At 43.1% G+C, this 16182-nt stretch overlaps 1 protein-coding gene across 2 annotated transcripts in view; it reads right to left on the minus strand.

Moving 5' to 3' along the window:
* Positions 1-16182, minus strand: part of LOC134608294 (tigger transposable element-derived protein 1-like) — a 151367-nt gene that overhangs the window by 15883 nt on the left and 119302 nt on the right. For both annotated transcript variants that reach the window (XM_063451005.1, XM_063450997.1), the window contains exons 10-12: positions 4573-4681; positions 3526-3605; positions 2702-2887 (exon numbers count right to left, since the gene is read on the minus strand). In XM_063451005.1, the coding sequence (XP_063307075.1) occupies positions 2702-2887; positions 3526-3605; positions 4573-4681 (375 nt within the window). The remainder of the gene's footprint in view (positions 1-2701; positions 2888-3525; positions 3606-4572; positions 4682-16182) is intronic.

A 16182-nucleotide genomic window follows, 5' to 3' on the forward strand; every position in this document is an offset into this window, starting at 1 on the left:
AAAAAATAAAATATTAAATATATTAAAAAATATCAAAATATTTAGAAAATTAGAATATTTTTCGTAAGATTAAATTATTTTAAGCGTTAATCTAAAAATACTAAATATTAAAAGTAATCCAATTATAGAGAACAAATACTTACACTGATGCAAACATATACACACACAAACACAAAAGTTTATCCGCTGTAAAGCTGACAACTGTATAAAACCATAAATAGGATATCAAATATTTGTGTAGAATTTCCTTAGAGCGGCACTGTCATGGCCGAATCCCGTTTTTTTTTTTTTTTTTAACCCCCCTCCCGACTCCACTTCATATGACCCCTTAGTCATCCCCCAAATAACAATAAGTGGGGGGGACCTATTGTCCTCCACCCCAGCCCCCACCCCTGAGTGGCGAGGGCACGGCGCAGACTGAGCTCCGCAGGGCAGGGAAAGACTTATAAAGCCTTGCCCCGCCCTGCAATTAGGTTTAGAATACTCTAATTGGATGGCTTGAAATCCATCCAATCAGAGTGCTCTGTGTCATTTTACACAGCGTGGGAAATTTCCAAAGAACTTTCCCATGCGGTATAAAATGACACAGAGCACTCTAATTAGCTTAAACCAACCAATCAGAGTGTTCTTAGCCTAATTGCACGGTGGTGCAAGGCTTTATAAGCCTTTCTTTGCCCTGCGGAGCTGATTCTGCGCCGTGCCCTCGCCGGGTAAAGATTTTAGAAAAACAACGACATCAAATGGTAAGTTTTCTTTTTTTTACAGGTAGTCAGTTCTTTTATTCCCCCCCTCACTATTTTTAGGGTGAGGGGGGTAGGTAGGAGATTATTTTTTATTTGGGTGGGGGGGGGGGGGTGACTAGGGGCTTGGGGACTCCTAGTCACCTTGGGGGGGCATTTTCATTTAGGGCCGCTACTCAGGGGTGGGGGCCGGGGGAGGACTATAGGCCCCCCTTTTATTTTACCTTAGGACCCCCACCCGCTGCTCAGGGGTGGGGGCCTGGGGGGAGGACAATAGCCCCCCCTCATTTTCCTTTAGGGCCCCCACCCACCGCTCAGGGGTGGGGTCCGGGGACGACGACAATAGGCCCCCCCCTTATTGTTATTCATGGCCCCCACCCACCACGCAGGGGTGGGGGCCGGGGGGGGGAGGACAATAGGTCCCCCCTCCTTATTGTTATTTAGGGCCTAGGGGTACTAGGGTTTTTGTTGTTTTTGTTTTTTTAACAGTGAGCAGCCACTGGCTGCTCACTGTTTACTAGACATGCCCCTACTCGCGATGTAGCGAGTAGGGGCAGAATTTACTAATACTAAGTAATCTTTACTTAGTATTAGTAAATGTGGCTGAAAGACCAATTTAGGTCTTTCAGCCTTTTGGTAGATAGTTCCCTAATAACGTGGGAATTAGGGAGTTATCTACTAAGCACGAATAGGATCGGAGTTTCATTCATTTAAATGAAATTCCGATATGAACAAGGTCACGAATTGCGTCCTAACACGAATGGAGAAACTGTTCTCAATCTGTTAGGACGCAATTCGTCAGTTTTGCCGGCGTTCTAAGGGACAGGACGTTCGGGAATACGGACAGGAAGCATCGCAGGAACATGGAGGAAAGCTTAGAATTGTGGGAAAATTTCTCTGACCACCGGAAATGAAGCACACTTTCCTCCTCCGCTGGTCAGAGATGGTCAGGCGTAGGAAACCTCCATAAGACAAATAGTCACTACTTTGTCTTATGTTTTAAAGAAAACTAGAGCAGACAGGAAGAAATGAAGAACAGATCCTGAGAGAGGGAGAGCAGAGGAATCGATTAAAGAAAGGTAAGTTCGGCATGACAGTGCCGCTTTAATAGTAGCAGAAAATGAAAAACAAAGAAACACTTGTAGGTGTCAACCTTAATCTCTGATAGGGTTATTCACTAAAATGCTAATTGTTGGGAATTAAATGTTAATCAAAGTGAATTTTACATTTTAGGCCAAGACAACTAATTATCCAGAGTCAGCTATGTTTTCCATTTGGCTACTTTGATTTAAAATGTTGATTGAAAATCAATTGATTTGATTGATTGAAATCTAGTATTAAACACACTCCGGTAACCATAACAACTTCATCTAAATGAAGTTATGGGGCCAGGAGACCCCCAGACGCATTCTTACTTAAAGGGGTTAAACCGTTCTTTAATGTTTTAATCCCAAAATGTACCTCCAGCGCCGATCTGCAGGTCCCCCAGACAGCATCCGCCTCTGAATTTCAGAAAGTATAGGGTGCCGCCATTGATAGGCTAAGAGTCAAGCAGGGGCAGAGGAACACTTTAGTGTTAGGAATACATCTTTGTATTCCAAACACTAAAGCTTTCCTTTAATGGATAATAATGTTTTATGAATAGCATTGAGGCATGTGGGGGCAACTATTTACAGTAGACAACAATGGAGACTGGCCGGCACTTTCGACATGAGAAGACAGTCCAGACAGGTCTAACATTGCTATAAAAGTACTGTGAGAGGACACAGAATACATGATGCAACCATAAGCAATAACATACAGAATATGGTCATGTCCATATTTTCTCAACCTTTTGAAAGAGCAATGCAGATACCAAGACTCCTAAATAAACTCCCAATCTACCCTGAAATTTCCATTCAATGCCTTTATAAAATACATGTGTCCCCACCCTTGGATAGGTAAATGTATTTCTTGCAAACCTTTGCACTGAGGGATGTTATTACTCCATGTTCCATCGGCCTTGCAAAATATCGATTCTTCTCCAATTAGTTCAAACTCAGAATTACATGTAAAGTGCACAGTCTCAGGAGGCTCATATTCGTCCTTCTTTGGTTTATGTGATCCATTTGCAATATTCTGAATTTGTGAGCAGTTTATTGCTCCACCTAGGAAAGAAAAACAAATAAATTTTTACAAAAACACAAAAAAAATCCACCTACAGTCTGATCGGGTAAGCGCTCCCCAAGACCACTTGTTGGTCATGTTTGAGAGTATGCATATCAAATGGACATAAAATATTCGTGTATTATATAACAGCTCACTGCAGGAGCTACAAAGCTTGGTGCTTTCCAGCAAATGCAGGTACATAAAATGTGAGTGTATTTATTACTTTTATATGTATAATTTTATGTCTTATTTTCTTTCATTATTTAATTCATTTTTCTTGCCTGGAGAGCACCGTTGTTTTAGTTTTTTTCCTCACCGTTATTCATGGCATCTATTTCCTACAAATCTTCCTAGACAGCTATTACTTGTACACACAGGCAATGCACAGAACAACGCTGGACACATTCCGCAGAAAGTGGTAAATGGTAACAGTAACTTAATAACAAATGGATGAAATTCATGTACCCATTGATGCCTAATAGGAAGATATAGTTGACAACAAAGACTTTGGATATACACGTTTCTAGATTTTCATTCTGGTTGTGCACACCCCAAGAACCATACAGGATTCTTCAGGAGTATTTAAAGGTAAAAAATAAATAAAATATAAATATATATTTCTTATTCTGCAAATTACCTATACAAACAGGTGGTTCATTGCTCCATTGTTTATTAGTCTGACAAGTCCTAGAGTTGAATAGTGATGACATCTGGTAACTGAAAGATAAAAGGACAGCACAGTGGGCTTATGATTATACTCTTCAACTTTTCCTTTATCCCACTTCCCTACCTTGGAAACATTTGTTGACTACAAGAAAAAAGAATCTACTAAAGAGTGAAACCAGAAAAATCTTTAGATTATCAGCAACAGCATGAGAAAGCAAAGGAGGTTTGCCAGTAAGCAAATTCAACAAATGCCTCCAGTGGATATAAAAAATGTATATGCAAGCTGCATTAAAGGACCACTATAGGCACCCAGACCACAGCTTAATGAAGTGGTCTGGGTGCCAGGTCCAGCTAGGGTTAACCCCTTTTTTTTTATAAACATAGTTTCAGAGAAACTGCTATGTTTACACTGAGGGTTAATCCAGCCTCTAGTGGCTGTTTCATTGACAGCCGCTAGAGGCACTTGCGTGCGCCTCACTGTGAAAATCACAGTGAGAAGACGCAAATGCTTTCCTATGAACTGGCTGAATGCGCGAGCGGCTGCTGCCGCGCATTCAGCCGATGACGTCGCGAGGAAGGAGGAGGAAAGCTCCATGCCCGGCGCTGGAGAAAGGTAAGATTTTAACCCCTTCCTCCGTCCAGAGCCCGGCGGGAGAGGGACACTGAGGGTGGGGGCACCCTCAGGGCACTATAGTGCCAGGAAAACGAGTATGTTTTCCTGGCACTATAGTGGTCCTTTAAACAATTTTTTATTTTTTTTTAAATCATACTTTTCGATTTAATTCTTGACAATATTGCTCTGGGATTCTATAGTATAAGGTATTCAAAGGGTGCAAGCAAGGGTTAAAAAACACTAATGGTGTATCTAATGGTGTGACCAACACAGAGCCCCGATTTCAAGATCATCACTTCTGTTTGGAATCACATGAAGGTCCACAGGTGAAAGAAAACAACCTGGTACGGGAATATTATACGCTAATGAAACATTACATTATAGCTCATCATGCATATTACTCACCCCTGTTTACATGTGTAGGTTACTGTAGAGCCAATTGCAAACTTGGGTTCAGAACTGTCATCTTGTCGATGTGCATTCTTAATTTGTCCAGGATCAGCACACAATATCGCTAAACAAGAGAAGAATCAATTAATCTGCGATGCGATATCTCTGGATTAAATCAGCATTCATCATTTCCAATTAATTATCAGTTCATCTTGAGGCACGTCATAGCTCAATTTACTAGAGCCAGATAGGGCAGCAAAGCATAAATTGTTATTTATGAATTGTTATGCCAATTAGTACAAGGTTCTGTCCAGAACAGTAAACTAAATGGTTTCACAATTTGAGGGGCTAAAAAGAAGCCCTATTACGCTAGGTAATACTACCCATGGTAAAGTAAGAAAGTGTCACTTTTAAACGCCACTAGTAAAAAAACCCTCTCAGAGCTACAGTGGAGTAAAAATAAGATTTACATGCTCTGCATGCAATGATAGAAACAAGATCACATTAACTCCTGTAGGGCACAGGAAAAGGAGCATCTCCAGTGCCCTTCACAGGAGCACAAAATATTTAAGGACTTCAGAGGATTAACTCTTTCAGGATCCATAAAGATAAGCACCAGTATTTTATAAAAGGACCACTATCTTGGCCTATGTTTTTTTGGGATGGACACTTAAAAATATAGAAAAATAATTATATATACAATTATATATAATTTTTTTAATATATATTTATTATCTAGTTATTTAATGTCTTAAATGGTAAGACCCGATTTGCTCCCTAAGTCAATTTGTTAAAGGACCACTCTAGGTACCCAGACCACTTCAGCTTAATGAAGTGGTCTGGGTGCCAGGTCCAGCTAGGGTTAACTAATTGTTTTATAAACATAGCAGTTTCAGAGAAACTGCTATGTTTATCAATTAGTTAAGCCTTCCCCTATTTCCTCTAGTGGCTGTGTCACTGACAGCCGCTAGAGGCGCTTGCGTGATTCTCACTGTGAAAATCACAGTGAGAGCACGCAAGCGTCCATAGGAAAGCATTATGAATGCTTTCCTATGTGACCGGCTGAATGCGCGCGCAGCTCTTGCCGCGCGTGCGCATTCAGCCGACGGGGAGGAACGGAGGCGGAGAGGAGGAGGAGAGCTCCCCGCCCAGCGCTGGAAAAAGGTAAGTTTTACCCCTTTTCCTCTTTCCAGAGCCGGGCGGGAGGGGGTCCCTGAGGGTGGGGGCACCCTCAGGGCACTCTAGTGCCAGGAAAACGAGTATGCTTTCCTGGCACTAGAGTGGTCCTTTAACTCTTATGATATGCGAACGTCTCACAATTGACACAATCTAATTCAGTCCAGACAAATTGCATTGGAGGAGCAGAAACGGAAACATTGGAGAAATTGTGTTGTGCTCTTAAAAATGCTGCATAGTTTTAAAAATGATTCCACCATGCAGCCCCCATGTACAGAGGTGAGTGCAGCATGGAACACAGGTAGAAAGTCATATGGGGGGGGGAGGGGGTCTGGGGGGAGGACGGACAAACAAAACAGGGACAGATAAGAAAAAACTGGCAGAGAGGAATTTTTACTTAACTAAACCTGTCCATCACAGCTGATGCCATCTTCTTTCACAAGGACCTCTTCAGCTGCCAGGACCTGATGTCAGTGCTGTATTCTCAAATATGCACTAGAGTTCAACATTGATGTCTGTGACGAAGTGCCCTTCGCCACTTGTGCCTGGAGAGGACTAATTGCCAGCCTCCTGTCCTGCGACTATGGCCCCTGGAAGATTTTGCCCTTTAACCCCTTAAGGACACATGAAGTTTGGTCCTTAATGGGTTAAAAACTTTATTGGGGGGGGGGGTGGAGCCTAACCTCGGAAGAAGATGGACGCGTAATCCCGCAGCTCCCTCTCCCCTAAGCACTCAATCATCCACATCACCCACGGCTCCAAAACCCCTAAACACAGCACTAAAAGAAAACCAAAACCAAGCCTCACGACTACAGCAATGGGAGGTGGAAAAAAAAAAAAGGAGCTCCCGTCATCGGTAGCAACGCTATTCTGCACTCCAGGAAAGACACAAAGGCCTACCCAATCTGACCACGAGGAAGACCAGGGATCTGACTCATAAGGGGGCGCTCGTACACCAGCACCCTCGGCCCCTCTCACCATCGGGGCTCTTCAATCCATGCTAAGGGAGGCCACAACAGACATTAAAACCCACGTGGCTGAAAAAATCGGCAAGCAACTAACAGGCCTACCCCCCTCAAACAGATAGGGGAGAAAGAGGGAGAAAGGGGAGGACACACCGTAAATCGGACAGTGATCAGTGATTGGAGGAGAAAGCACAAACTGAAAGGGGGGGGGGAGAAAGAAAGACATGGCAGATAAACAGGCAAACAAAAAAAACACCTGCAACCGGTAACAGGGAACATGTAGGGCGGAAGAAAGAAATGTATTGAAATATGTATATAACTGGCAAGCATAACTGACTGCATTAATAGGCCCAAAGGGATGCTAAAGCCCGGGAAAGGGCGCAATCCCCACGTATTAGAAATGTTTATGTATATATGTTGAATTGTTTCTTCCAGTTGAATCCTCTTCAAAGGATATACACCGCTCACTAACACCAGTCCACAGGGACCACCCATCAGACCACCGCACCTCAGACCGCAAACCCAAGAGCCACCTACCAAGAGACACAGACAACGATTACACCGTGAGTGACACACCACACCCAGTGCACAGGGAGGGGGGAGAAACGGAGATGTGAAAAACCATACTTTTCTCTCCTTCACCCCAAACTACACTCTCCCCACGAGGGAAACAACCCACACACCTAAATCTTAAAAGGCACCACACACAACCCCCAACCACACCTGGCAAGTTCACAGTAAGACCAGGGTAAACACCCACACCCCCCCACCCACCCCTCACCCTATCCACCAAAACCTCACCCCCAGGGAAACCCGCGCACCTAGAAGGGGAAACTCCAACCCCAAGCCCTTCACTACCAAACCCACGCCCCGACTCTTACGGACCACCAGAGATGAGAAAACTGAGATGCATCTCCCTTAACTGCAAGGGCTTAAACAACCCCGCTAAACGCCATCAATTAATGCGATGGGCCAACAGAACAGAGGCTGACATCATACTCCTCCAAGAATCTAATTTTGATGCAGCAAGACCGTTCCCGCTTAAAAACAGACACTATAAGGAATTCCACCTTGCAAACTCTCCAAACGGAAAAAGAAACTAGCGATACTAATTCGCAATACATGCCCCATTAGCTTTAAACAAACCACCGCTGCCCCCCAGGGCAGATTCCTAACAATAGCGGGCCACACAAATACGCACTAACAACTATCTACGCTCCCACTACCCCAGACCCACCCTTCTGGTCAGCCTTACAGGCACACCTAAAGCTATTTCCCTCCCACCACATGATCCTCGGAGGGGACTTCAATGCAGTCCCAGCACCCCAACAGGACCGAAAACGCCATCCACAACATACCACAACAATGCCCAAAACGACGGCCAATGTTAAACTACTCTCGACCTTTATACTCCAATCAGGCCTCCATGACGTCTGTAGGATACAAAATCCCACAATAGCAGACTTTACCTTCTACTCCAACCCCCATCTTTCCTACTCAAGGATCGACCTGTTTCTGGTCTCCCCCTCACTCCTCACCCAAGATATCACGACAACGATAGGCACAATCACGTGGTTTGACCACGCGGAGATATCCCTCACACTATCAATCCCACAGACAGCAAGATCGTGGTCGTGGCGTCTAAACCCCACCTTACTGCACAAACCTGTTGTAACGGATCACCTGGCACCCCGACTGGGTACCTCCGTTGAAGGATGCTCCTAGCGCTTACAAAGGGCTCCAAGCGCTACGCCAGACACCATAACCACCATAGAATCCTTCCGAGAGCAAGACAGGAACAAACTCTTAAAAGAGCTTAGAAGTGATTATCCAAGGGAGCATGCAGAGCATAGCAATCCCTTGTAGTGATATAGCAATTCCCCCAATAAGAGACAGGACTCTAGATTGAGGGTGAAGAAGAACTCAGGTTTAATGACACACACTCTGCTTTTATGCAATTCTCCCATGCAAGGGAGACGCCCACAGACAATTATACATTAGCCAATCAAACAATGGTTACAACCCACATATTCCCTCCCCTCTGCTTGGGAGATAATCGAGTTTCTTACGGTTTCTACTCAATTATCTCCAAGCTGAAAAATCATACTTTATATACATTTTTATAACTCCTTGATTTTACATCACATACGAATAAAACATATATTTCTGCAATCAGCATAACTTGGGGAGCAACATATGTAAAAAATCACATGAATCCGTCCAGGGGTTAAAAAGTTAGGTTGAGGTCCCTTTATGACCGACCGCGAGCACATTTTCATGCCCAAAACAGTTCCATGGATTTGGGCTCTGTGGTCGGTCTATTTTACACTGAGAAAGTGACTAAGTCCCATTCGAACGAGCGTTCGAATATTCAAACGGGACTTAGTCTCCAGCCGCAGTGTCGAAGTAGAGTTGAAGGTACGGGTCAGCAGTGTTCGTGCAATTGGGTAGCCGAAAACAGTTCCATAGATTTGGCTGCACACACCGCTGACCGCATTCGAATGAGTTAAAATGGCCGCTGCCACGTGTTCGGTTTTCGAATAGCGGCCACTTCGACGACTTCGGCACTTCGACTGCATCTGAAGTGCCAGTTTAAAAGTACAAATCCTTTCTCTGGGAATTAAAGAGCCAGAACCAGCAATATAAAAATCAATTATGCCCAAATCAGTTCCTAGAAGGGCAATACTTTCGCCACACCTGTGATAAAACAAACCATACAAGACGCACTTAAAGAATACTTCGATATAAACAAAGACTCACTGTCATCTATAGGAACACTCTGGGAGGCTCACAAAGCCGTCATAAGAGGCAAACTAATCACAGAAGCCACAAAACACAAAAAACTAAAACTAAAGGAACTCGAGGACCATCTACTTACCCTTAGGACCCTATATGCTCAACACAAGCAACATCCCACCCCAACACTATCAGCCCAAATAAAAACCCACCAACAGGCCATCAAATCATATATGATACACTGCTATGTATTGTTATAGTTACCTTCGTTAACTCCATTTATCTGGACCCCTCTCCAACCCTAAAACAAGATATCGAACCATACCTTCAAAACACCCCCTTCCCATCCCTAACAGACACCGCAATAGCAATGCTGTCAGCCCCTCTCACGACAGAAGAAATCGCCAATACATTAAAAACAATCAAACCCAACAAATGCCCCGGACCAGACGGCTTCACAGGCCTATACTATAAGACATACGCAAATGCTCTCCTACCCCATCTCACAGCTCTAGGGAACTCACTACTAGAGGGGGTCCTCCCAAAAGGAGATGCTCAGAACAAACATCTGCCTTATACCAAAACCCGACAAAACACATCTCGACCCAGGCCACTACCGATCAATGTGGACACAAAGATAATTACAAAAACTTTAGTTAACCGAATACAACCCCTCCTCCCAAAGCTAATACAGCCCGACCAGGTGGGCTTCATACCCACGAGACAGGCAGGGGATAACACAAGACGCATGATAGATCTAATATGGGTAGCCCAAAGTAGGAAAATCCCAACCCTTCTTTTATCAATGGACGCGGAAAAGGCCTTTGATCGAATACTATGGCCATTCCTATTCGCCACCCTCCAAAAATTCAAATTTCCATCACCCATTCTTCAAGCCTTACAGATCCTATATGCCCAACCAACGGCCACACTCCTCATACCAAACACCCAGAATTCACAATTAAAAATGGGACGAGACAGGGCTGCCCGCTCTCCCCACTTACTTGAACCCCTCCTCCAAAACATACGTAGGGAACAAGAAATTCAAGGTATCAAGGTCAGGAATGAAGAATATTAAATAGCAGCCTATGCTGACGATATCTTACTCACGATCACGGACCCTACTCAATCCCTACCACCCTTACTGACACTTCTACAAAAATATGCAACCCTATTGGGATACAAACTAAACCTAGAAAAAACGGAAGCCCTCCCAATAGGAATACCGCAGCAACCCTCGAACACATAAAATTGACCCACCCATTTAGATGCAACTCGCAAAGCATTCACTACCTAGGAACGCACCTCCCCGCAGACCTCAACAAAACATACGCCCTGAACTACACCTCACAACTCCGTCAAGCACACCTAGATCTACAAACATGGGGCCCCATGTCCATATCATGGCTGGGGCGAATAGCCTCCATAAAAATTAATCTACTCCCACGATTCCTATATATTTTTTTTAATTCTTTATTTTTCATGTGCTCAGATTAACAACAGGCGCGCAGAGCCACGACAGCTTCTGCACACATTTTCATAACAGTTTGCAGTGTAGACAGCACATTTTTTTTATATATATATATATGACATGAGCAATACAGGTGGTTAAACAGAAAGATAGAAGCGTTTAGCATGCTAGAGTGAACGTGCATTTGTCTTGTCTAGTAGCGCTGAAGTATGTATATCCAAGATATTGCATCACTAGGGACGACAGCTATAATGGTAGGATATATGTTGCACATTATGAATTATTTATGCAGGCTTAATAAACAGCATATTGAAGCGTAAAATATTAAACGAGTAAATTATTAGGCAAACACATGTGTCAATGTAAGATTAATTGAGAACAGGCTATCTGAACGCATGCCTAATGAGTGCTGCATAAGATTATAAAAACATAAAAATGAGTGTAATACAGTGCTCTATCTTACTAGTCGGTCTAAATTAAAAGTTTAGTTGACAAACTGCACTTTTTCATTAGTCTAATAATCGTTAGAACTGCCACTTTATATATTAGATGCGCACACAAAATTGATGAGATTTAAGAAAAGCTTAACTTGCCACAAACCGCATCAGGTATTAAGGGAAAATAAAGGTATAGGCAAGCAGTGTACAATTTGTGCAGTCAAGGTAGCTGAAACTGTTATAGGCAAAAAACATGTGAGTATACTACATTATGTTCTCTGTTGTGTCAGGGATCAGCAGTGGTGACTGTTGTCCGTGCTTAGTCCCATAATGGCGTTTCAGCTTTAAGCAGCAAGCTTGAGTTCAGCCTATTCCCAAGGATGGGAAGCGTGAGTCCTGTGTGTGGAGGACGACGGTGGCTGCAGCGCTCTGACGGCTCTGTTGGGTATCCCTCCAGCCCCAGGCCGCTTGATAGGCCGGCACCTTCATGCCACGGACTTGGGGACTCTTGGGGTCCCAGTCCTCCCCTCCGGGGGGTAAGCAGGATGCTGTGGTGGTAAGCGCATGATCCTCCGCCTGTGTGGACGGTGCCGCGGGATTCTGCCTCTGGTGGCCCTTGGCCTAGATGATCTCTTGTGGAGGGGTTTGTGTGGTTTGGGGGCTTGGGTGATCGGAGGGGGCCCACTCACCATCCGGCCCTCAGCCTCCCGGTCGCCCCCCTGATGTTGGAGCTTTGGCGCGTTTAGTCATGCCTCCAACCTGTCCCAGAAGCGGGTGAAGATTTCATCCAGCCTCCTGTGGGTGATCGGTGCCGAGTTTAGAGGCTCCGGCTCGGGTTGCTGGGAGTTAGCACCTTTTAGGGCTAGTCTGGCCTCCATTTTGTGGAGTTCTGCTGGGGCAGTGTCTCAGCTAGTCAGAGTGAGTGGCTTCGTTTGATGCCGGGTACAGGCTAGTGCGGACCGGGATAACCCCCGCCGGTCCAGAGGGGGGGGGGACAGGGCTGTGTTGCAAGCTTGGAGGGCACTAGGTCGCACAGAGCGGGGGATCGGCCGCCTAACCCGTCCGGCGATGCTGCTAGGCCTCACTCCCGTCACCCTTGAAAGGCGCTCCGTGCACCTGCGGGCGGCAGACCCCGGGCACTTTGGCTGGTTCCTGGGGTAGGTAAGGCTTGGTTCAGGCGTTTGTGAGGGTCCGGGCTGGCTGGTGTGCAGTTAATCAGGCTGCATGGGAGGATTGAGCTCGGAGCTCACCCGAAGCACGTCCAGCCACCATGAAGCCCAGGCCCCGCCCCCCCTATATTTATTTTAAACTCTACCCATACCCATATCCAAACATGACTTCAAAACACTTCAAACTAACAGACAAATTAATTTGGTCCAACAAAAGGCCACGTATCAAAAGAGCCACAATGTATAAAACCACCAGAACCGGAGGCCTGGGCCTCCCAAACTTTTACCACTACTACCAGGCGGCCCAACTAGCCCAGATACAAAACCTACATGCACAACCGGGGCTCAAGCTATGGGTGGACCTGGAACATGACCTCCTGGGACGTGACCACCTCTCACTACTCTTTTGGGTGCCCAAGAAAGACAGACCACCAACTCTGCGAACCACCCCCGCCCTAACAACATCCTTTAATATCTGGGACACCACAATCTCTAAGAACCCCATAGTTAACAAATCACCTCTCACACCCATTCGGAGAAACAATACAATTTCCCCCAGGCCTATCGCCTCAAGACTTCGCAAGATATGAGGACAACGGGCTATACAGATTCCTCCACTTCTCCCAAGGCCAACAATTCCGACCCTTCCAAGACCTGCCCAGACAGACCCCACTAAACACATTTGACCACTTTCGATACCTCCAGATACGCAGCTTCCTCACTGAACCACACAACAAGGTAGCTGCCACCGCTGGGCCAACCCAATTTGAAAAAACATGCCTACACGCACCCATACAAAAGAGACAAATCTCTACCATGTACCTCCTCTTAAACGCCAACTCCCCAGAAGACACCCTCTCATACACAAAGGCGTGGGAAAGAGACATAGGCTCCATCAGATTGGTCGGACATATGGGAGGCTACAGCCTCACTCACCATATGTGTGAATCACAAGGAGCAGGCCACGGCACAGACGAAAGTACACCCTACAAACCACGAAATCCACACACCCTAGGAGACATAGATGCTACAAAAGCCACCCCGACTCATAAAACACCACATTCAAAAGAACCTCTCCAAGCGAGAAGAGGGTAAAAATCCAAAATGGAGACCACTCTGGTCCTAAAATGAACAAAAGAACAATCGCTGTACATAAGTAGTGTAATCTACAGTGTACTAAGCTATTACACTCCAATGTAACTGCAATGTTTGCTACCCCAACTTCTTTGAAAAACTGAAAAACCACAAAAAAAAACACAAAAAAAAAAAAACGTTATTTGGGCATATTGGATTTTTTTGTACTCTGTCTGCTCCTTAACCCCTTCAGGACGGAGTCAATAGTGCACGTTCTGATCAAAACAAAACGTAAACAAAAACTAGAATTTACGCTATATGTCTGTTCACCCGTAGTTCCCCTCTTTCAAATTATATGCACCCACACTTATTATATATCATTTTGTTCAGGAGAAACAGGGCTTTAATTTATCATTAACTATTCATATATGGAACATAATTTATTATGAATAAAATTAAAAAAAAATGTGAGAAAATAAGATTTTTTCTTAAATTTGCATTTCCGTCTGACATTTTAACTGTGAATGTCACAATACTGTTAGGTTTTACTGCAAAAAAATGCACATATTTGTAATCACCATTAACAGGTTTTATGTTGTTTTGGAAAGTTACAGGGTCAAATATAGAACATTCCATTTTCAAATTGAAATTTTCCAGATTAGTAATGTTACCTTTGAGACGATGTGGTAGCCCAGGAATGAGAATTACCCCCATAATGGCATAGCATTTGAAAAAGTAGACAAGCCAAGGTATTGAAAGTGGGGTATGTTTAGTCTTTTTTAGTAGCCACTTAGTCACAAACACTGGCCAAAGTTAGCGTTCATATTTGTTTTTGTGTGAAAAAAGCAAAAAAACTAATATTTGGCCAGTGTTTGTGACTAAGTGGCTACTAAGAAAGACTGGACATACCCCACTTGCAATACCTCGGGTTGTCCACTTTTGCAAATGGTATGCCATTATGGGGGTAATTCTCATTCTCATTCCTGGGCTACCATACGCTCTCAAAGGCAACATAACCAATCTGCCAAATTTCAATGTAAAAAAAAATTAAATGCAAGCCTTATATGTGACTCTCTAACTTTCCAAAACACCATAAAACCTGTACATGGGGGGTACTGTTTTCCTCGGGAGACTTCACTAAACACAAATATTAGTGTTTTAAAACAGTAAAACATATTACAACAATAATATAGACCATAAAAGTGCAGTTCGTTTGTAAAAAAATGTGAAAAACTTCACTTTTACTTAAAATATCATCGTTGTAATACAATTTACCAGTTTGAAACACTAATATTTGAGTTCAGCGAAGTCTCCCGAGTAAAACAGTACCCCCTATGTACAGGTTTTATGGTGTCTTGGAGAGTTACAGGGTCAAATATAGTGCTTGCGAATTAAATTCTCTGCACTTTCTCCCTGTGTTGTCAGGCATGTCAATCAAATTTGTATTAATCAAATCACATAATTATGTTAAAAGATTATTTAAATATACAAGTAGAATTTTAATATATATGCATTTATAGGTATTTAAATTCTACGGGTATACTAATGTAATCTTTTATGCAATTATATGTATTTATCTATATATATATATATATATATATATATATATATATATATATATTTGCGGTTATTTGTATTTTATATATAGATAGATATATATAGAATGTCATTCTAAGTGTATTTTGTTACCGATATATATATATATATTAATAACAGAATACAGTTAGAATGAAATTACATATGCATATATAATTTATATTTAATTTTGTTTCAATATTTTAATTTTATTATTTTATTTATTTATTATTTTATTTATACGTATTTATATATAATATATATATGTACATCTATTATATATATAATATACAGGGAGTGCAGAATTATTAGGCAAGTTGTATTTTTGAGGATTAATTTTATTATTGAACAACAACCATGTTCTCAATGAACCCAAAAAACTCATTAATATCAAAGCTGAATATTTTTGGAAGTAGTTTTTAGTTTGTTTTTAGTTATAGCTATTTTAGGGGGATATCTGTGTGTGCAGGTGACTATTACTGTGCATAATTATTAGGCAACTTAACAAAAAACAAATATATACCCATTTCAATTATTTATTTTTACCAGTGAAACCAATATAACATCTCAACATTCACAAATATACATTTCTGACATTCAAAAACATAACAAAAACAAATCAGTGACCAATATAGCCACCTTTCTTTGCAAGGACACTCAAAAGCCTGCCATCCATGGATTCTGTCAGTGTTTTGATCTGTTCACCATCAACATTGCGTGCAGCAGCAACCACAGCCTCCCAGACACTGTTCAGAGAGGTGTACTGTTTTCCCTCCTTGTAAATCTCACATTTGATGATGGACCACAGGTTCTCAATGGGGTTCAGATCAGGTGAACAAGGAGGCCATGTCATTAGATTTTCTTCTTTTATACCCTTTCTTGCCAGCCACGCCGTGGAGTACTTGGACGCGTGTGATGGAGCATTGTCCTGCATGAAAATCATGTTTTTCTTGAAGGATGCAGACTTCTTCCTGTACCACTGCTTGAAGAAGGTGTCTTCCAGAAACTGGGAGTTGAGCTTG

Source organism: Pelobates fuscus, chromosome 1, assembly GCF_036172605.1.
Source record: "Pelobates fuscus isolate aPelFus1 chromosome 1, aPelFus1.pri, whole genome shotgun sequence".
Classification (NCBI taxonomy): domain Eukaryota; kingdom Metazoa; phylum Chordata; class Amphibia; order Anura; family Pelobatidae; genus Pelobates; species Pelobates fuscus.